At 31.7% G+C, this 23,404-nt stretch overlaps 3 protein-coding genes across 6 annotated transcripts in view; 2 read left to right on the forward strand and 1 right to left on the reverse strand.

Annotated features, from left to right (window-relative positions):
- The window catches only part of LOC135129997 (transmembrane protein 198), a 106,055-nt gene that overhangs the window by 59,458 nt on the left and 23,193 nt on the right, over positions 1 to 23,404 (reverse strand). The window lies entirely within an intron of this gene.
- On the forward strand, positions 721 to 4,143 carry LOC135130421 (sodium-coupled monocarboxylate transporter 2-like). Of its 3 annotated transcripts, none has more exons than XM_064057801.1 (11): positions 721 to 999; positions 1,540 to 1,711; positions 1,757 to 1,958; positions 2,005 to 2,282; positions 2,334 to 2,556; positions 2,605 to 2,745; positions 2,795 to 3,013; positions 3,070 to 3,217; positions 3,267 to 3,389; positions 3,441 to 3,607; positions 3,659 to 4,143. In XM_064057801.1, exons 2-11 carry the CDS (start codon positions 1,600 to 1,602, stop codon positions 4,023 to 4,025), a joined length of 1,980 nt encoding a protein of 659 aa, XP_063913871.1. In that variant the 5' UTR covers positions 721 to 999; positions 1,540 to 1,599; the 3' UTR covers positions 4,026 to 4,143. The 3 variants fall into 3 exon arrangements, with proteins under 3 accessions (XP_063913871.1, XP_063913870.1, XP_063913872.1); XM_064057800.1 differs by lacking the exon at positions 721 to 999 and adding an exon at positions 1,229 to 1,433; XM_064057802.1 differs by lacking the exon at positions 721 to 999 and adding an exon at positions 1,229 to 1,433 and having other exon boundaries at positions 1,766 to 1,958.
- On the forward strand, positions 10,897 to 15,997 carry LOC135129824 (probable multidrug resistance-associated protein lethal(2)03659). 2 transcript variants are annotated; one of them, XM_064057086.1, is made up of 10 exons: positions 10,897 to 11,283; positions 11,542 to 11,639; positions 11,695 to 11,928; positions 11,979 to 12,403; positions 12,452 to 12,608; positions 12,663 to 14,250; positions 14,307 to 14,457; positions 14,509 to 14,739; positions 14,789 to 15,419; positions 15,470 to 15,562. In XM_064057086.1, exons 2-10 carry the CDS (start codon positions 11,548 to 11,550, stop codon positions 15,471 to 15,473), a joined length of 3,513 nt encoding a protein of 1,170 aa, XP_063913156.1. In that variant the 5' UTR covers positions 10,897 to 11,283; positions 11,542 to 11,547; the 3' UTR covers positions 15,474 to 15,562. The 2 variants fall into 2 exon arrangements, with proteins under 2 accessions (XP_063913156.1, XP_063913155.1); XM_064057085.1 differs by adding an exon at positions 15,806 to 15,997 and having other exon boundaries at positions 10,903 to 11,283; positions 14,789 to 15,738.

Consider the following 23,404-nt stretch of genomic DNA (forward strand, 5'->3'; position numbering starts at 1 on the left):
ATATTTTCTTGTGTCTCATTGTAACCAAGATGTAGACTGATATGGTAATAAAATACGTGCGGAATTTGCGGCCATCACATTAAACTAAATATGTCAAAATTGCTTCTGTTTATAGATCACTTGACGGAAATTTTGAGGATTACTGGAGAAATTTGAACTTGAAAATTATCTACTGGAGTAATGAGTAATTACTTTTCCATAACACTGACAACAAAATTTTTGACTCCATAATAGAAAATCAATTATATAATTTCAAAAACCGGTCCTTCCAAAAAAACTATCACCTCTGTATCCCAGGCCAACCGTGCAAATGTGTAATCTCACAGTAAACACATGTGTAAAATGTCATGCACATTTCAATTGATCCCAATCAAAAGGAATAATTAAAAGACGTCGACTTTATGGAGTGTTATTTTTATTGCTACAACCAGCCTCAGCCAGCACGACGTATTAACTGTAGTAGATTTTTCGTTGGTTTGATCTGGTTTTCACCAATAACGCTATTGACAGATTTCTTCGTCGATGAACACTTTTAATTCCAAGAAATACACCTCTGAGGGCAATTAAACGAATACCGGACAACATAATTATCTATCAAAAGACGTCACGACTCTGCACAACCTGTTTTCAAAAACAAAAAGTCCGCGCCTGCCGCGGTCGAAATAGTACAAGCCGGCGATTAGTGAAAATCGCTTCACTTAAAAAATAATTAAAAACGAATAAATAAAAAGCAGAATGTGGATAAAACTAGTTAATGAAGTGTGACGCAGTAATTTGTTCTCATCCAGATATTTTTAGTCGGGAAAAGCTTTAATGAAATCGTTCTTGATTCCAATAAAGTTGTTTTGAAAATGCTTTTATCGTGGATTAAACCATCAATTTACAATTTTTCGTAATTACAAATTAGAGCGATCGGCCGCCGCTTTTATGTTACTTTTACACGTTCTTGACAAATTATTTACGAGACGGGGGTCACAGTCTTGTTAGAGAAATTTTCGAGTGAGTACACATTTTATATATAATACTATACACATTTTTTATAGACATTATTCATGATTCATTCAGCCAAATTAAACTATGAACAATTCTCCAGTAAAATTAAATCCATTTCTTCGTTTTTAATTACTCAGAAAAGTTTTTGTTAAAAGCAGTTTTAACAGATTTTTACGACTACTATCCCTTCTCTTTGAAAACGTTTTCATTTAATTGCAGAGCTTATTTATTAGTGCTACTCAGTGTCAACTTTTCAGTTGACACTGTGACTTCACGCAATAATTTACCGTCTTTAAGTTTCGTGTAGATTTTTTTTTTAAGTCACTCGAATGAAATACAGAAGTCGATCAAATCGACAAATCATTCAAATTCAATTCAGGAGTTCTTTACTTCGGCGATAATACAGATTCAGGGGACTCAAGCTCCAGGTTGTGGTGTTAGTAAGTACCGTGTGACGTGAAAAATTCCTGTTAAAAATATTAGTACCTAATCGAGTCACGTTTCCTGATAAAAGTGTATACACTAAAATAAATATTATTGTTGCAGGTTTTAGCCTAATTTATGTAAAATATTTATTTATTTTCGTTACACTTGTCGAACGCTGAGATGACGGGTAGAAGACACTCGAGGCTGAAAACAGTACTTTTTTTAGTAGTACTCTCGTCGAATATTATCTTCGTCCAGTGCACCAATTCTGACCTTAATGCATCGTACACAGGTAACAACGCTATTTATTGTGAAAACACCACTAATTGTTTAGTAGTACCAACAGAATGCGACGGTACCACGACCCACAACACCTTCTCATGGGCAGACTACCTAGTTCTGGGGATTATGTTATTAGTCTCGTGTGGCATCGGCATTTTTTATGGTTTCGTAGGCCAGAAGCAAACCAGCGGCAGCGATTTTCTCCTAGGAGGAAGTTCCATGGGTACTTTCCCCATGGCTATGTCTCTAGCTGCAAGGTAAATGTTAACGTGACGCTCTATTCACTCATATTTTTGTTTAAAGTTTCATTACAGCGATAGAGCTTTTGGGGAATCCCGCTGAAATGTACAACCACGGAACGCAGTTCCTGATGATATGTTGTGCCTTTTTGTTCGTGGTACCACTAACGTCGAAATTTTACTTACCTTTGTTTATGGAATTGAGGTTGACTAGTAGCTACGAGTACTTATCTATGCGATTTAACTCATCTGTACGGTACTTCGCTAGTGCTTTGTATATTTCTCAGATGATTTTGTACACTAGTGTGGCGGTGTATGCTCCAGCTTTGGCACTGAGTCATGGTGAGTACTGCCGTCGTACCGTTGATTTATTTATTTATAGATTATTTGTAGTGACTGGACTAAATGTTTTTGTGGCGGTGAGTGCAGTTTACATAGTTTGCATCTTCTATGCTTCTCAGGGAGGAATGAAAGCCGTCATTATAGCAGATACTTTCCAAGCAGCAGTACTTCTAGGCTCGATAGTACTCATTTTGTACTTAGGGGAACGCGCGATTGGCGATATGGGTTTCATTTGGTCGCAAAACTACCAAACAGAACGACTGGAACTATTCAAGTACCGTTTAAGTTTTGTTTAAATTTAGTACTACAATCAATGTTTCAGCTTTAACCCGAACCCCACAATACGACACAGCTTCTGGTCCGTAGTGATCGGTGGCACGTTCTACTGGATGACCATGTTTTGTTCCAATCAAGCGTCCATCCAGAAGTACTTATCGGTAGAAAACATCGGCCAAGTCAGAAAGTACGCTTCCACAAAGTACCAACTCAATGCTCACTGTTTCGTTTTATAGAGCTTTGTGGACATCCTGTTTCGGTTTAATTCTGGTGTACATTATCAATTTCTACACCGGTATGGTCATGGTGGCGCATTACAAAGATTGTGACCCTAAGGAATCAGGTCAGATTAGTGCCAGCGACCAAATACTACCATTGTATGTTTTGTCAGAGATGGGTCAGTATAAAGGGGTCACTGGGTTCTTTGTGGCTGGGATTTTCGCAGCCAGTCTAGGGTAACAATACAACAACAATGTCTAAATTTTGGTTAACATTTAGGGGTTCGTTTCAGAACTGTGGCGTCCGCTTTGAACAGTTTGGCTGCCGTGACCATGCAAGATTTTGTCTGTGGGGCTTTCCAAATATCGCTCAAAGAATCAAGAGAGGCATTTTGGGCCAAGTGTATCTCGATTGTCTACGGAGCCATCAGTTTTATGTTGGTACGTATTTTAATTTCCAAGAAACCCCGAATAACGACTCAGTTTTCAGGTTTTCGTTATTTCTCAGTTGGGTAGTATAATGCAAGTCGCAATAAGCTTCAACGGAATGGCTGGTGGCATAACTTTGGGGTTATTCTCCTTAGGAATGTTTTTCCCGTGGTCGAACTCAAAAGTATACCTTAATAAAAATGTAAAATCGATAAATCGATGACCCAATTTCTAGGGAGCCATACTAGGTAGTATCACCGCTACGGCGTTAATCACCTTGATGTGCATCGGCCAACAAGTCGCCATAGCCAACGACTCACTAACCGAACAAACCAAATACATCAGTACCAATAATTGTTCCTGCTTCAACACGACAGAACTAAAAGCACCACCCGAACCCAAGTACTACAACTTCAATTCTCGTTTATATTTATTCTGTCGATTCTTTTCCAGGGACGCTGTTTTCTTCCTTTTTCGCGTTTCGTACATATGGTACTCCGGTTTGGGTTTCCTGATAACGATTATACTGGGATTGGTGGTCTCGTTTGTGTTTGGTGCCCAAAGTCCCCACGACCTCGATTGGAAACTTCTGTCGCCACCAATACGCAAGCTTTTGTCGTCTTTTTCCACCACAACAAAAGAGAAGTTAAATATTCCGCTGAAGCTTAGTACCAGCAAGAGGCCCAGTGTTGCGTTGGTGGGTGTGTTGAATATGGGTTTGGACCTCAAGGAGGAGACTAAATTGAGGGAAATGAAGATTGAGGAGAGTACTAAGTTGAGGAAGTTTTCGGCGCCTTCTTGTTGTGTGATGCCGATATAGTACCTAAGTAGTGATGTAGTAATTTATTAAAAGTAGTCGTGTAAGGTAGTCACGTAGTACGTTGTTTAATACAGTAGCAATACTATTGTTATAGAAAATATATCTACTTGGTAGGAAATTGCGAATGTTATTTATGTTTGATTTATTTAAATTGGAGTACTATTTTTCCGAGTAGGTACCCAGTGAAAGTACCAAGTACATACGACAACAAACGCAAACAAATTAAAACTAAACAAACTCCAACCACATCCCAAACAGATTATAAAGCAGCTGGAACCAAAAATGACTAAATAAGTGATATCGTAAAAAAATTGAATAAAAATTATGCACAATACAATTAAAATACGGTTAAAAGTGTAAAAGCTTCCAATCAGTTGTACATGAACACATGATGAAATTAATCTGTTAGAACAAGAATTAAAAGATATAAATAGTTACAATGTACAAAAATGAAATCCAGTATAAATAAAAAATAAAGAACGGGGAAAAAAGATCTTACAAGTTTATTAATGGATCAAATAATGACAAACATAAATACATTACCTAGAGAGACTTTATGAAACAATGACGTCTGATGAATTAAAAAATATATGTTATTCTGAACTTTTATTTGAATATTTATTTCTAGGAAAGATAGGAGAATTAATATGAGATTAGAGTTCGTGGTTCCGGCTGATAAAAAATAACCTCTTTTAATTTAGAACTTCAGTCCATGCACCTACAGGTATTTCCCAAAACTAACTGTATTGATAAAATTATGACTAATTTGAACTCCGATTATTTCAAACGAACTGTAAATCCCCGTATCCCCCACCATCTCAGTATTTCGATGAAATATGAGTGTACAAAAAATAATAAACACATTACTTAATTCCACTGGTTGTCGGACCCATCGGAAGAATGGCTACTTTCAGGTTTTCTCGACGTTTCATAACCCCAGATTACGAAAAAGTAGTAGAAGTATTAATAATCAATATAAATTCCAATTTTCGTCCAATAAAATGAGTGATCAAAAAGAAATCGGGGTGGGTGGGTGGGGCAGTTTATTCTTTAATCTTAGATCTTACCACTTATTAAAATAAAATCCTCATCTCACAAATTTGGAAGTTGAAAAATCAAAAAATTACATTTTTCAAATATGTAAAGGTTACGCTAAACATGTAATCGTTGATCAAAATTTACATTTTACTTCCACCAAAAACTCGATGGCGTCATCACAAAATTCAAAAATCGAAAAATTAAAACAAAATCAAAAATCGAGAAAATAAAAAATCGAAAACTGGAGAAATCGAAAAATTGCCAAAATTTAAAAAACGAGAAATTGAAAAATTCGAAAGTTGAAAAATCCAAAAACTGAAAAATCTAGTAGTACTCGCTACGATAAAACTGATTTTGGCAAATTATCTGCTCTTCTAAGAAATTAAAGGGTGGGTGGGCGGGGCTAGTACTTGTCAAGATGAGATTGATTTTGGCAAATGACATATCCTCTGAGAAAATAAGAGTGGGTGGGCGGGGCTAGTACTTGTCAAGATAAGATTGATTTATTTATTCTTCTACTTGCTAAAAATTAAAAAATCAAAAATCGACAATACATATTGAATAATCCAGTTATCGGATAAATGAGAAATCGTAAAATTGTACAACTGTATAGTCGGAAAATGAAAAATTCCAAAATCGAAGAATTAAAAAAAAATCAAAAATCGAGAAAATAAAAAATTGAAAAATTGCCAAAATTTAAAAAGCGAGAAGTTGAAAAATTCGAAAGTTGAAAAATCCAAAAACTAAAAAATCTAGTAGTACTCGCTACGATAAAACTGATTTTGGAAAATTATTTACTCTTCTAAGAAAATAAAGGGTGGGTGGGCGGGCCTAGTACTTGTCAAGATGAGACTGATTTTGGCAAATGACATATCCTCTAAGAAAATAAGGGTGGGTGGGCGGGGCTAGTATTTGTCAAGATAAGAATGATTTTGGCAGATGACTTATTCTTCTAAGAAAATAAAGACGAATTCGAAATCCAGTTTTAATTTTTTTTTTGTTAGTCTTTAAATTTTTCAACTTTTGGTTTTTGAGGGTTAGTTTTAACTTTACTTTCTGGATTCCACTATTTATCAATATAAAAACCACCTTTCCTCCAATTAAATGAGTGATTAAAAAAGAAAACAGGATCAGTGGGTCGGACCACTTGAAGGTTTTTTTTAATGGTAGATTTTACCACTCGCTATAGAATAAAGTCCAGTTTTCATCTCAGAGTAAATTAAATAAGCCAATGAAATTAAAAAGCGTAGGTGGGTGGGGTTAGTTTTCCCTTTCTTGTCTGGATTCCACGATTTATCAATATAAATTCCACTTTTCGTCTAATAAAATGAGTGATCAAAAGGAAAACGGGGTGGGTGGGTGGGGCAATTTTGAAGCTTTTCCTTTAATCTTAGATCTTACCACTTATTAAAATAAAATCCTCATCTCACAGTAAAGTAAATAAGCCAATGGTATTTTGTAAATTTCAAAAAATTTTAACGTTGAAACATCGAAAAGTTGAAAATTTTAAAATTGAGAAATTGAAAAATTTGGAAGTTAAAAAATCAAAAAATTAAATTTTTCAAATGTGTTAAGGTTACGCTAAACATGTAATCGTTGATCAAAAATTACATTTTACTTCCACCAAAAACTCGATGGCGTCATCACAAAATTCAAAAATTGAAAACTTAAAATAAATCAAAAATCGAGAAAATAAAAAATCGAAGACTGGAGAAATCGAAAAATTGCCACGATTTAAAAAGCGAGAAATTGAAAAATTCGAAAGTTGAAAAATCCAAAAACTGAAAAATCTAGTAGTACTCGCTTCGATAAAACTGATTTTGGCAAATTATCTACTCTTCTAAGAAAATAAAGGGTGGGTGGGCGGGCCGAGTACTTGTCAAGATGAGACTGATTTTGGCAAATGACATATCCTCTAAGAAAATAAGGGTGGGTGGGCGGGGCTAGTACTTGCCAAGATAAAATTGATTTATTTATTCTTCTATTGAATTTTATTCGTTTGACTTATTCTTCTACTTGCTAAAATTAAAAAATTAAAAAATCAAAAATCGACATATAGAATAATCGGATAAATGAGAAATCGGAAAATTGTACAACTGTATAGTCGGAAAATCAAAAATTCAAAAATCGAAAAATTAAAATAAAAAATTAAAAATCGAGAAAATAAAAAATCGAAAACTAGAGAAATCGAAAAATTGCCAAAATTTAAAAAGCGAGAAATTGAAAAATTCGAAAGTTGAAAAATCCAAAAACTGAAAAATCTAATAGTACTCGCTACGATAAGACTGATTTGGCAAATGATCTACTCTCTAAGAAAATAAAGGGTGGGTGGGCGGGGCTAGTACTTGCCAAGATAAGATTTATTTATTTATTCTTCTATTGAATTTTATTAGTTTGACTTATTCTTCTACTTGCTAAAAACAAAAAAATTAAAAAATCAAAAATCGACATATAGAATAATCGCAGAAATGAGAAATCGGAAAATTGTACAACTGTATAGCCGGAAAATCAAAAATTGAAATATCGAAAAATTGAAAAAAAAAAACAAATCTAATAAAATCGAATTGAAAATTCCAGTTTTCATATTTTTAGGTTTATAGATTTTTCAACTTTTGAATATTCCATTTGATAATTTGTTTGACAATTTTGCAGTTTTTAATTACAATCGTTTGATTTTTCAATTATTCAAAAGCAAAGGGCAGAGGGGGAGGAGTTAGTTTTAACTTTACTAATTCTTGTCAAGATGAGACTGATTTTGGCAAATGACATATCCTCGAAGAAAATAAGGGTGGGTGGGCGGGGCTAGCACTTGTCAGGATAAAATTGATTTTGGCAGATGGCTTATTCTTCTAAGAAAATAAAGACGAATTCGAAATCCAGTTTTCAATTTTTTTTTTTGTAAGTTTTCAGATTTTTCAACTTTTGGCTTTTGAGGGTTAGTTTTAACTTCACTGTCTGGATTCCAGTATTTATCAATATAAAAACCACCTTTGGTCCAATTAAATGAGTGATTAAAAAAGAAAACGGGATCAGTGGGTCGGACCACTTGAAGGTTTTTTTAATGGTAGATTTTACCACTCGCTATAGAATAAAATCCAGTTTTCATCTCAGAGTAAATTAAATAAGTCAATGAAATTAAAAAGCGTAGGTGGGGTTAGTTTTACCTTTTTTGTCTGGATTTCACGATTTATCAATATAAGTTCCAGTTTTCGTCAAATAAAATGAGTGATCAAAAAGAAATCGGGGTGGGTGGGTGGGGCAATTTTGCTAAAAATAAAATCCTCATCTCACAGTAAATTAAATAAGCCAATGATATTTTGTAAAATCAAAAAATTTTAACGTTGAAACATCGAAAAAATGAAAATTTTAAAATTGAGAAATTGAAAAATTGAAAAATCGAAAAATCAAAAAATTAAATTTTTCAATTGTGTAAAGGTTACGCCAAACATGTACTCGCTGATCAAAATTTACATTTTACTTCCACCAAAAACTCGATGGCGTCATCACAAAATTCAAAAATCTAAAAATGAAAAAAAAAATCAAAAATCGAGAAAATAAAAAATCGAAAACTAGAGAAATCGAAAAATTGCCAAAATTTAAAAAGCGAGAAATTGAAAAATTCGAAAGTTGAAAAATCCAAAACCTGAAAAATCTAGTAGTACTCGCTAGGATAAAACTGATTTTGGCAAATGACATATCCTCTGAGAAAATAAGGGTGGGTGGGCGGGGCTAGTACTTGTCAAGATAAGAATGATTTTGGCAGACGACTTATTCTTCTAAGAAAATAAAGACGAATTCGAAATCCAGTTTTATTTTTTTTTGTGTTAGTTTTTAGAATTTTCACCTTTGGGCTTTTGAGGGTTAGTTTTAACTTTACTGTCTGGATAAGAATGATTTTGGCAGACGACTTATTCTTCTAAGAAAATAAAGACGAATTCGAAATCCAGTTTTCATTTTTTTTTGTTAGTTTTTAGAATTTTCAACTTTTGGCTTTTGAGGGTTAGTTTTAACTTTACTATCTGGATTCCACTATTTATCAATATAAAAACCACTTTTCGTCCAATTAAATGAGTGATTAAAAAAGAAAACGGGATCAGTGGGTCGGACCACTTGAAGGTTTTTTAATGGTAGATTTTACCACTCGCTATAGAACGAAATCCAGTTTTCACCTCAGAGTAAATTAAATAAGCCAATGAAATTAAAAAGCGTAGGTGGGGTTAGTTTTACCTTTTTTGTCTGGATTCCACGATTTATCAATATAAGTTCCCGTTTTCATCCAGTAAAATGGGTGATCAAAAAGAAATCGGGGTTGAGCAATTATGAAGTTTTTTCTTTAATCTTGGATCTTACCACTTGCTAAAATAAAATCCTCATCTCACAGTAAATTAAATAAGCCAATGATATTTTGTAAAATCAAACAAAATTAACGTTGAAACATCAAAAAATTGAAAATTTTAAAATTTTTTCGAAAAAAGAACAAAATTTTATGAATTCGTATCACATGTAAAAATTAAATTAAAAGTAATTACCCGATTTTTCGAATATTCTCCAATTCTCCATTTCCCGCTACAGTAGTGTACATTAGTGTTTTCAAAAAACTCTATATACATAAAACTCTACAACAATCCAAAGGATTTAAGTCTGGGGATGGAGCAGGCCATCCCGCGATTTTCGTATGTTGCAGTACACTTTCCTTTTATCGCACCGTATCTTGGAAACAAATGGTCTTTCCGAAAATCATTCAAGGACAAAAAATCTTAGATTGACCCCAGGAATAACCCCCTGATGTTTGCCACATGTTAAGTAAACACCCCGTATATTTGCACGCCGTACTTTATAAGCCACTAACGCCGTTAACTTTTTTATTTTATTATAGAAAGTTTGTACATTCTAAGAGTGCATTTTTAATTTAGAATTGCTTATACAGGGCGACTTAGCTTATGTATCAAACACAGAAAATTTGCATACATTAAAAAAATAAATTCTCTGACGGTCAAACAATCTTCAAGGTGTTCCGCAAACTTCAATCTTGGTACCAGTACTATTTCATGTCCGACGTGATACGTCTACAGAAACGTAACAATGGCAACGTTGTTTATTAGTCGATTACGTTAAAGCGACGTCACACTAAAAAATCACATATTTAGCTTTCGTGGAACATCGCTGACGCACGAACGAAGGCTTACGTGTTCTTGGAAAAAAATATCAATTTCACGAAGAAGTTAAATTGACAAAGACAAGATTTTCTGACTGGAAGTGTGGACATTTTGACTACAGCGTAGACAAAACGAGGACATTGTTGATGTAAACATTGAAGACAATCGATCACATATCAAAGTATTTCAAATATTTTTCCTAGAAGCAATATCTTGTTCATATCGCATAAAAACACACTCTATATAGTGCAGACACCGCTATCTCGTTCTATGCACTATCGAGATTGATAAATGTGATTCAATTGAAAATTCTAAAGAAATTTCTTGTGGTGATAGCCGAATTACTAAAAACATAGATTTAGAAGAACATTATTAACTGTACATAGTTTGTTAGTTGGAGTGTCCCCATTAGCAGTATTATCATTCGCACAGGAAATCAATCTCCAGCCTCGTAAAAAACACGTTATGTCACACTGCACTCGTATTTTTATTCCACAATTACCAGTCACTAGTTTACGTATTTTTCACGCCAATTTAATCACAGTCATACTTACCGCAAGTTTATTTTTTTAAATCCTAAGCTTTATTTATTTATAATTATTATATAAGACGAAATTGTTCAAATTGTACAAATAATTATTTCAATTTGGCAACCTTGAAGTTTGAAGCACCATTACACGGTAATCACCGTCACACTGGAAAACCATTGTACTTTTTGCGAACGCGCAGGTACTACATTACGTACTTTATCAAAACACAGTGACGCCAAAAATTTTTTCAAAACTCAAAAAGCATACTTCCGCATACATTGCGCAATATGACGCAGTTTTAATTTATAAACCAGTTAAGACTTGCAATGATTCTAAAACCACCTGTCTGACAATCAGAACAATAGAACCGGGACAGACGAGATAAATATGAATAAGTATTGTTGAATGTTTACAATTTTGTTAGTGCGAGAGCTGAAATCGATGAGTGCGCTCGGTCGACGCATGGAAACTCTGGTGTTCGTCGGCAACGTGTAATCAACGATTTGTTAGTCAATTTGTTCGACAACTGTCAACGTAAGTAACGTTATTAGTTTATAACAATTAAATTAACAAAAATCGGTAAATGATTGTTTTTGAGTGAAATGCGAAATTCGTGATTTTGAAAACCTAAATGTTTTTTTTTTATTTAATCTACTGTCTTTATTGATTATTAGTAACACTACGTACACTAGTTTTTATATGTCACATGTCTGTCACAAGTGCAGGGCAATTTTTTTACACACATTAAAACAAGTCACATTTTTATTAACCCAATTTTCATCTTATTACCAGTCCAAAATGGAAGACCTCGAGCGCAAAAACCGAACCCGACCCGTCAAGAAAATCCACCCAAAAGCGAGAGCTAATCTTCTATCAACTTTATTCTTTTGGTAAGTTAGTACATATACGAAAAAGCTAAGGATCGCTTCAAGCACCCATTTTCAGCTGGGCGCTACCCTTTTTCCGAAAAGGACTTAAAAAAGATCTCGGTGACGACGACCTCTACGGGCCTTTAAAATCGCACGAGTCCCGAATACTAGGAGACCGGATGAAAAAGGCCTGGGAGAATGAGGAAAACCAGCACCGAATCCCGTCCCTACGAAGAATAATAGTCAAAGTGTTCTACCGCGAAATCATATTCTATTCGTTTTTCCTGTTGATTCAAGAACTGGTACTAAAGTAAGTACGACCTGTTTTTTTTGTGTACCAATTTTAATCCCGATTTCTAGACTAGGGCAACCTTTACTCGTCGGTAAATTGTTGGAATACTACACACCCAACGGTATATCGAAAAACGAAGCCTACATGTACGCTGCCGGAATAATCCTGTTTTCTTTCTTAAACGTGATGATAGTACACGGGAGTTATTTCGGTCTTGAACATCTCTCAATCAAGATGCAGATAGCTTGCCGGTCCTTGATATACCGGAAGGCCCTAAAACTGAGCAAAACCGCGATGATGGAAAGCACTGTAGGCCAAATGGTGAATTTAATATCAACCGACGTCAGCAGGTTCCACTATATCTGTCTACACTTGTACCAAATTTTCGTGACTCCGATACAGACGATGATCGCTTTGTACTTGCTTTTTGCGACTGTGGATGCTACGGCCATGGTCGGCGTCGGACTACTGATGCTATTCATTCCGATTTTGTGTAAGTACCTTGAACCCGTCCCTTGTTTGTCTAAACTCACGATTCTAGTCTACCTCGGAAAATTGACGGCCCGGTATAGATACAGGACAGCGCTTAAGTCGGACTACAGGATTCGCCTAATGAACGAGATCATTTCGGGGATACAAGTAATCAAAATGTACACTTGGGAGAAACCGTTCGCCAAATTAATAGAACTAGCGCGAAAGTAAGTCAAACTTAAGCCATGTACCAAACAAACTACATTTCTTGTTTTATTTAGGTTAGAAATCCACGAAATCAAAGCCAACGCGTACCTTCGGGCTATCTACATGTCCACGTCTATGTACATCGTCCCTACTTCTATTTTCCTGTGTGTTCTAACCTACGTGAGCACTGGTCACGTGTTACAAGCCCACTACGTCTACGTAGCCACTTCCTTCTACGGAACCCTCCGACAACCCTTAACCCTTCATCTACCCCGATGCGTCGCCATGTTAGCCGAAATCGGTGTATCCCTCAAACGAATCCAATCCTTCCTCCTCAACGACGAAGTCGACAGTCACGACCCATCAACCATTCCAACCCCAGAAGTGGGAATTAGTTTACAAGGAGTGGACGTCCAGTGGGACAAATCGTCGTCAGACTTGAACTTAAGCGGGATTGACTTTTGCGTTGGACCCAATCAACTGGTTGCAGTTGTGGGTCGGGTGGGTAGCGGCAAGACCACTCTCATCCAGACCATTCTCAAAGAAGCGTCCCTATCCTCCGGGACGCTCCAAGTCAAAGGCAAAATGTCCTACGCTTCCCAAGAACCCTGGCTTTTTGCCTCCAGTATCAAACAAAATATACTTTTCGGCGAAGACATGGACCTCGAAAGGTACAAAAAAGTAGTTCGGGTGTGTGCGTTGGAAAAGGATTTTATGTCGTTCCCGTACGGGGATCGTACCATTGTGGGAGAAAAAGGAATAATGTTGAGCGGCGGCCAAAAAGCTAGAGTGGGTCTAGCCCGGGCTATTTACAAACAAGCCGATATTTATCTCCTCGATGACCCTTTATCAGCGGTAGACGTCCAAGTCGGTAAGCAAATCTTCGAAGGTTGCATCACAGGTTATCTCAAGGATAAGTGTGTCGTTCTGGTGACTCACCAGATTCAGTACCTGAGTAACGTAGACAAAATCTACGTCCTCGAAAACGGTACTATCAGTGCGAGCGGTACGTATGCGGAATTAAAGAAGGTCGAAGGCGACTTTATCAAACTATTGCATGAGGTCGAAAATGAGGTTTTAGAGGAAGAAGACACCAGTGAAACGTCACCAGTTAAACGAAAGTCGATAGGTTTCGAGGAAAAAACTGACTTGCCTAAGGAAGTCAAAGAGCAAAGAGGTGTCGGAACTATCTCGAAAAAAGTCTATCTGCATTACTTCCGGATGGGAGGTAGTTATTTGTTTCCTTTATTCGTGTTTACTACATTTCTGTTAACCCAGATTTGTGCAAGTGGAGTTGACTATTTTCTTAGTTTTTGGGTAAATCTTGAACAGAAGCGGTTGGAAGACCAACAAACGGTTAATGACACAGAGAGTTACAGAGTCGAGTTCGAGGAAAGTTTTTTCACTTCTGATAATCTTTTGTGTCTGTATGGGTCGCTAATCGCTCTTTTGATTTTCTTGGTTTTGTTGCGATCAGTGTGTTTTGTTAAGTATTCGATGATGGTGGCAAAGCGTCTGCACGATTATATGTTTGATAAGACCGTACACACAACGATGAGGTTCTTCAACACGAATCCTTCGGGAAGAATCCTCAATCGGTTTGCTAGAGATATGAACATTGTAGATGAGACGCTGCCAACATCGATGACGGATTCAGTACAAGTAAGTACTTAAAGTCGCACCCGCGAATCATCTACACTGAATGTATCTTTTTCCAGGTCTTTCTGCACGTACTTGCCATAACTTTCATTATCTCGCTGGTCAACCTGTGGATAATACTGCCAACGATTGTCATTTTCGTGATTTTTTACGGCTATAAATTCGTCTTCGTGTCGACGAGTAGAGACCTGAAACGCATAGAAAGTACCGGTAAGTACGACTACTTTCGTTGAATGACCTCAGTTAATAGGAAATTTTCAGCCCGAAGTCCATTGTTCTCGCACCTCACTGCATCTCTGCAAGGTCTGTCAACCATAAGAGCCTTCGGAGCCCAAAAGGTCCTCCAACTGGAGTTCGACCATATACAAGACCACCACAGTTCGGCGTACTTCATGTTCATGTCTTGTAGCCGAACCTTCGGGTTCTGGTTGGACGTCAACTGTGTCATTTACATTGGACTCGTGATCCTCAGTTTCCTCTTCATCGGTACCGGTAAGTCCCCCAAAAGCAAAATCCAAAAAATACTAATCCCATTTTTCAGAAACTTACGGTGGTAATGTTGGCTTAGCCATCACACAGTCCATCGCTTTGACCGGAACGTTGCAACGCGGCATCCGACAATGGAGCGAACTCGAAAACCACATGACTTCAGTTGAACGGGTCGTCGAATACACAGAACTCTCCCCCGAGCCCGACCTAGGCAAAACTACCCCACCCAAAAACTGGCCACAGCAAGGCAAAATCGACTTTATCAAAGTATCAATGAAGTATTCCGTCGATAGTCCTTACGTCCTCCGCACCTTATCCTGGACAGTCGCACCCAAAGAAAAAATCGGTATCGTGGGTCGTACCGGTGCCGGAAAGTCGTCTCTAATTTCAGCTTTGTTCCGTCTCGCGTTGGTTGAAGGTACTATCAAAATCGACGACATTGACACCAAATCACTCCCTTTAACCAATCTGCGTTCAATAATGTCGATCATTCCTCAAGAACCGGTACTATTTTCCGGCTTACTACGAAAAAATCTTGACCCTTTTGACGAATACAGCGACGAGGAGCTGTGGAATGGGCTAGAAGAAGTTGAATTGAAGCAACTGGTGTCTGATTTACCTGCTGGGTTGTCGACGAAGTTGGCAGAGGGAGGATCGAATTTTAGTGTCGGGGAAAGACAGCTGTTGTGTCTGGCAAGAGCAATCGTTCGTAAAAATAATATATTGATTCTAGATGAAGCTACGGCGAATGTAGATCTCCAGACTGATGAGTTGATTCAGAAAACTATTCGGAGGAAGTTTGGCGATTGCACTGTGCTGACTATTGCGCATAGGTTGCAGACGATTATGGATTCTGATAAGGTGCTGGTGATGGATGGGGGGTGCGCGGTGGAGTTTGATCACCCGCATGTGCTTTTGCAAAACACAGAAGGGTTGTTTTATTCGCTGGTAAACGAAACGGGGGCGGCTATGGCCGAAAATTTGAAAACGACAGCGGCTCAGGTATATAATTGAAATTTAAATTTTGTAAATAATAATTAAGGGAAAACAACATTTTTTAATTTTTCAGAATTTTCACAACGGACAAGGACCATATGCCGCTGGTGCCCCACAACTTTTTTTAAACCACAGAAGTGATAGGGAATGAAAACGTTACTGAACTACGAAGATGATAAGGGAAATATTTCAAAGAACTGTTAACGTGATTTACAATCATTAAATATTTTATATATCTTTGGAAAATAAACTTTTTATGTGCGCATTATTTTGTTTTATTATTTCTTGTCTTGTATTTGTGATCTATTAAAATTTTAGAGACATAAATATTTCAAGTGAATTTTTGCATTATTATGGATTTTTAAGGGCTCCTCTGCTTTCGAGGACTCGATTTTGATTGATACAAACGCATTATTCTAAGAAACCATAAACTCAGAACAGGCCGACGGTCACAATTCACGATTGTTTGATAATTCGCCTAATTTTGTTGAAAGTAGAATAGGAGTATTTCTTAATATATTGTAATTGAAGAAAAAAAGTTGTAATAACCAACAAAATCAAGGCAAATTCATAAATCACAATTACAGGAGTATGTTATTTTGTAAAATTTATATGGCTGTACTAAGCAATTTGAGAAAACGTCATAAAATTGTTGGTGGGGTAGTTTCGTACTCTTCGAATTTTTCAATAAATTCATTTTTAGATTTTTCGATTTTCGGATTTTTCCTTTTTTCAGTTTTCGAATTTTCCGTTCTTCGATTTTTAATTTTTCCGTTCTCCACTATTTTGACTTGCAATTTTTTGAGTTTCCAGTTTAATTTTTCGATTTTTTAGTTTTTCGTTACTTCACCTTTTTAATTTCTCGTGTTGCAATTTTTTTGAAATCTCAAAATTAAAATTTTGCTTTATCAATTTTTCGAATTTTCCGTTTTTCGATTTTTAATTTTTCGTTTCCGCAGTTCTTTGATTTGTAATTTTTTGAGATTGGTTCTCTCTACTATTATTTTTAGATTGCTCAATTTTTCGATATTTTATTTTTTCGTTTTTTCAATTGTTAGATTTCCAATATTTTGATTTTTTATTATTTTGGATGTTTCCATTTTTCGAAAATACAAGAGCAATCTGAAAAAAAAAACTCCTGCTTTACAATTTTTAAAATTTTAGTTCGAATAAACTTGTCTTTTTTGTGATAAATTTAAAAATAAAAAAACGAAAACTTCATTATTTAAAAGCTAAAATTTGGAAAGACTAAAAATTGAAAACTAGAAAACTGAAAAATGGGTGCTATTAATAAAATGATCAGTCAACACAATAAAAATAAACGCGGTGAAAGCAATTGAAAAAAAAACTTGAACAATTTAAAAGCTAAAGTGTAAAGTTTAAATTTAGAAAAATTGCAAATCAAAATTCTGGGACACCGAAAAATTACAAAATCAAAAAATAAAAATTCCAAAAATTGTAAAATTGCAAAATTAAAGAAACAAAAATTTACAAATGGAAAATTTGAAAATTGAAATATTAAAAATCAAGAAATTGGAAAACTCAAAAACAGAATAAACGATCTAGAAATTGACTAATCGAGCTAACAATAAAATCGAAAAATTGTAAAATTTTAAAGATCAAATGTTGATAAATCAAAATTTTTAAAAACTCTACAAGCTTCCAAATAGAAACATTGTACAATTAAAAAATTATAGCAAGTGAAAGCAATTATAAATTAATTAGTTAAGAAAAATTTAAATACAAAAATTGAAAAATCCAAAGATTGTAAAATCGTGAAAATTTCAGTTTTAATAAATTTGTGATTTTTGAATTAAATTAAAAATTAGAATCTGGGAACATAAAATAATGAAAAATGGAGAATTTGAAAAATTTAAAAGCTAAATTAAAAATTGAAATCTTGATTAATTGAAACGAGGAAAAATTAAAATATCCACAAATTGAAAAATTGAAGAAGTGCAAACTTAAAACATAGAAAAATTGCAAATCAAAATTCTGGGACACCGAAAAATTACAAAATAAAAAAATAAAAATTCCAAAAATTCTATAATTGAAAAATTAAAGAAATACAAATTTACAAATGGAAAATTTAAAAATTGAAATATTAAAAATCTAGAAATTGCTAAATCCAAAAACTGAATAAACGATCTAGAAATTGACAAATCGAGCTAACTATAAAATCGAAAAATTATATATATTTTACAAAATTTTAAAAATCAAATGTTCATGAATCAAAATTTTTAAAAACTCTACAAGCTTCCAAATAGAAACATTGTACAATTAAAAAATTACAGCAAGTGAAAGCAATTATAAATTAATTAGTTAAGAAAAATTTAAATATAAAAATTGAAAAATCCAAAGATTGTAAAATCGTGAAAATTTCAGTTTCAATAAATTGGTGATTTTTGAATTAAATAAAAAATTAGAACCGGGGAAAATAAAACAATAAAAAATTGAGAACTTGAAAAATTTAAAAGCTAAATTAAAAATTGAAATCTTGATTAATTGAAATAAGGAAAAATCAAAATCTCTACAAATTGAAAAATTGAGGAAGTGCAAAGCAAAAATTTCGAAAAGTTATTGCAAATCAACATTCTGGGACACCGAAAAATTACAAAATCAAAAAATAAAAATTCCAAAAATTGTAAAATTGAAAAATTAAAGAAACAAAAATTTACAAACGGAAAATTTGAAAATTGAAATATTAAAAATCGAGAAATTGGAAAATCCAAAAACTGAATAAACGATCTAGAAATTGACAAATCGAGCTAACTTTATAGTTCGATTTTATAATCGAAAAATTGTGTATATTTTACAAAATTTTAAAAATCAAATGTTGATGAATCAAAATTTTTAAAAACTACAAGCTTCCAAATAGAAACATTGTACAATTAAAAAATTACAGCAAGTGAAAGCAATTATAAATTAATTGGTTAAGAAAAATTTAAATATAAAAATTGAAAAATCCAAAGATTGTAAAATCGTGAAAATTTCAGTTTCAATAAATTGGTGATTTTTGAATTAAATAAAAAATTAGAACCGAGGAAAATAAAACAATAAAAAATTGAGAACTTGAAAAATTTAAAAGCTAAATTAAAAATTGAAATCTTGATTAATTGAAATAAGGAAAAATTAAAATATCTACAAATTGAAAAATTGAGGAAGTGCAACGTTAAAATATCGAAAAATTGCAAATCAAAATTCTGGGACAGCGAAAAATTACAAAATCAAAAAATAAAAATTCCAAAAATTGTAAAATTGAAAAATTAAAGAAACAAAAATTTACAAATGAAAAATTTGAAAATTGAAATATTAAAAATCGAGAAATTGGAAAATCCTAAAACTGAATAAACGATTTAGAAATTGACAAATCGAGCTAACTATAAAATCGAAAAATTGTATATATTTTACAAAATTTTAAAAATCAAATGCTGATAAATCAAAATTTTAAAAACTCTACAAGCTTCCAAATAGAAACATTGTACAATTAAAAAATTATAGCAAGTGAAAGCAATTATAAGTTAAGTTAAGAAAAATTTAAATACAAAAATTGAAAAATCCAAAGATTGTAAAATCGTGAAAATTTCAATTTTATAAATTTCAGATTTTTTAATTAAATTAAAAATTAGAACCTGGGAAAATAAAACAATAAAAATTGAGAACTTGAAAAAAATTTAAAAGCTAAATTAAAAATTGAAATCTTGATTAATTTAAATAAGGGAAAATTAAGATATCTACAAATTGAAAAATTGAGGAAGTGCAAAGTTAAAATATAGAAAAATTGCAAATCAAAATTCTGGGACACCGAAAAATTACAAAATAAAAAAATAAAAATTCCAAAAATTCTATAATTGAAAAATTAAAGAAATAAAAATTTACAAATGGAAAATTTAAAAATTGAAATATTAAAAATCGAGAAATTGGAAAATCCAAAAACTGAATAAACGATCTAGAAATTGACAAATCGAGCTAACTATAAAATCGAAAAATTGTGTATATTTTCCAAAATTTTAAAAATCAAATTTTGATGAATCAAAAATTTTTAAAAACTCTACAAGCTTCCAAATAGAAACATTGTACAATTAAAAAATTACAGCAAGTGAAAGCAATTATAAATTAATTAGTTAAGAAAAATTTAAATATAAAAATTGAAAAATCCAAAGATTGTAAAATCGTGAAAATTTCAGTTTCAATAAATTGGTGATTTTTGAATTAAATAAAAAATTAGAACCGGGGAAAATAAAACAATAAAAAATTGGGAACTTGAAAAATTTAAAAGCTAAATTAAAAATCGAAATCTTGATTAATTGAAATAAGGAAAAATTAAAATATCCACAAATTGAAAAATTGAGGAAGTGCAAAGTTAAAATATGGAACAATTGGAAATCAAAATTCTGGGACACCGAAAAATTACAAAATCAAAAAATAAAAATTCCAAAAATTGTAAAATTCAAAAATTAAAGAAACCAAAATATACAAATGGAAAATTTAAAAATTGAAATATTGAAAATCGAGAAATTGGAAAATTCAAAAACTGAATAAACGAACGAGAAATTGACAAATCGACCTAACTATAAAATCGAAAAATTGTATATATTTTACAAAATTTTAAAAATCAAATGTTGATAAATCAAAATTTTTAAAAACTACAAGTTTCCAAATAGAAACATTGTACAATTAAAAAATTATAGCAAGTGAAAGCAATATAAATTAATTAGTTAAGAAAAATTTAAATATAAAAATTGAAAGATCCAAAGATTGTAAAATCGTGAAAATTTCAGTTTTAATAAATTTGTGATTTTTTTAATTAAATTAAAATTTAAAACCTGGGAAAATAAAACAATAAAAAATTGAGAACTTGAAAAATTTAAGAGCTAAAATAAAAATTGAAATCTTGATTAATTGAAATAAGGAAAAATTAAAATATCTACAAACTGAAAAATTGAGGAAGTGCAAAGTTAAAATATCGAAAAATTGCAAATCAAAAATCTGGGACACCGAAAAATTACAAAATCAAAAACTAAAAATTCCAAAAATTGTAAAATTGAAAAATTAAAGAAACAAAAATTTACAAATGGAAAATTTAAAAATTGAAATATTAAAAATCGAGAAATTGGAAAATCCAAAAACTGAATAAACGATCTAGAAACTGACAAATCGAGCTAACTTTATAGTTCGATTTTATAATCGAAAAATTGTGTATATTTTACAAAATTTGAAAAATCAAATGTTGATAAATCAAAATTTTTAAAAACTCTACAAGCTTCCAAATAGAAACATTGTACAATTAAAAAATTATAGCAAGTGAAAGCAATTATAAATTAATTAGTTAAGAAAAATTTAAATATAAAAATTGAAAAATCCAAACATTGTAAAATCGTGAAAATTTCAGTTTTAATAAATATGTGATTCTTGAATTAAATTAAAAATTAGAACCTGGGAAAAGAAAACAATAAAAAATTGAGAACTTAAAAATTTAAAAGCTAAATTAAAAATTGAAATCTTGATTAATTGAAATAAAGAAAAATTAAAACATCTACAAATTGAAAAATTGAGGAAGTGCAAAGCAAAAATTTCGAAAAGTTATTGCAAATCAACATTCTGGGACACCGAAAAATTACAAAATCAAAAAATAAAAATTCCAAAAATTGTAAAATTGAAAAATTAAAGAAACAAAAATTTACAAATGGAAAATTTGAAAATTGAAATATTAAAAATCGAGAAATTGGAAAATCCAAAAACTGAATAAACGATCTAGAAATTGACAAATCGAGCTAACTTTATAGTTCGATTTTATAATCAAAAAATTGTGTATATTTTACAAAATTTTAAAAATCAAATGTTGATGAATCAAAATTTTTAAAAACTACAAGCTTCCAAATAGAAACATTGTACAATTAAAAAATTACAGCAAGTGAAAGCAATTATAAATTAATTGGTTAAGAAAAATTTAAATATAAAAATTGAAAAATTCAAAGATTGTAAAATCGTGAAAATTTCAGTTTCAATAAATTGGTGATTTTTGAATTAAATAAAAAATTAGAACCGGGGAAAATAAAACAATAAAAAATTGAGAACTTGAAAAATTTAAAAGCTAAATTAAAAATTGAAATCTTGATTAATTGAAATAAGGAAAAATTAAAATATCTACAAATTGAAAAATTGAGGAAGTGCAACGTTAAAATATCGAAAAATTGCAAATCAAAATTCTGGGACAGCGAAAAATTACAAAATCAAAAAATAAAAATTCCAAAAATTGTAAAATTGAAAAATTAAAGAAACAAAAATTTACAAATGAAAAATTTGAAAATTGAAATATTAAAAATCGAGAAATTGGAAAATCCTAAAACTGAATAAACGATTTAGAAATTGACAAATCGAGCTAACTATAAAATCGAAAAATTGTATATATTTTACAAAATTTTAAAAATCAAATGCTGATAAATCAAAATTTTAAAAACTCTACAAGCTTCCAAATAGAAACATTGTACAATTAAAAAATTATAGCAAGTGAAAGCAATTATAAATTAATTAGTTAAGAAAAATTTAAATATAACAGTTGAAAAATCCAAAGATTGTAAAATCGTGAAAATTTCAGTTTTAATGAATCTGTGATTTTTGAATTAAATTAAAAATCAGATCCTGGGAAAATAAAATGATAAAAAATTGAGAACTTGAAAAACTTAAAAGCTAAAAAAAAATTAAATATTGATTAATTGAAATAAAGAAAAATTAAAATATCTACAAATTGAAAAATTGAGGAAGTGCAAAGTTAAAATATAGAAAAATTGTAAATGAAAAATCTGGGGCACAGAAAAATTACAAAATCAAAAAATAAAAATTCCAAAAAATGTAAAATTGAAAAATTAAAGAAACAAAAGTTTACAAATGGAAAATTTAAAAATTGAAATATTAAAAATCCAAAAACTGAATAAACGACCTAGAAATTGACAAATCGAGCTAACTACATATAAAATCGAAATTTTGTATATATTTTAAAAAATTGAAAAAATCAAATGTTGATGAATCAAAATTTTTAAAAACTTAAAATTGAAAACTCTACAAGCTTCCAAATAGAAACATTATACAATTAAAAAATTGCAAAAAAATAAAAAAACTGAGAAATTGTAAAACCAAAATAATTTAAATTTTTAAAAATTCGAAAATGGGTGTTATTAAAAAATTCTCAGTCAACACGTGTAAATAAACGTGGCGAAACCAAGAACATTCGAATGATACAAATGTGCTCTGAATTAAAAATCATAAAGTTAAAACAAATTAAATATAAAAATTGAAAAACTAAAAACAACAAAATCGTAAAAGTTCAAAAATCTAAAAATTGAAAAAGCCAAAATTTGAAAATACGATAAAGTGCATCTCGAAAAATTGAAAAATCAAAAATTTAAAGAAAATTAATCAAATAAAAATTGGTTTTCTGGTATAAAAAAATTACACATTACATGTTTTTTGGCTTACTTCATATTTCTAAAATTTCATTTTTTGTCAAATACTCTGCCTTTTACAAAAAAACTCAATAATATCCTAAATCCAGATTTTTGAAAAATAATTAGATTTAGAATTGATTTTGCAAAGGGGGATATATGCAGTGTAATATTAGTAATAACAGTACTGTCTCCCCAAATTTTCAGGAAAATGGAATGATTCGATACAA

This window comes from Zophobas morio, unplaced genomic scaffold, assembly GCF_036711695.1.
Source record: "Zophobas morio isolate AGI-343-1 ecotype UQ-CSIRO unplaced genomic scaffold, CSIRO_AGI_Zmor_V1 ptg000017l, whole genome shotgun sequence".
NCBI classification, from domain to species: domain Eukaryota; kingdom Metazoa; phylum Arthropoda; class Insecta; order Coleoptera; family Tenebrionidae; genus Zophobas; species Zophobas morio.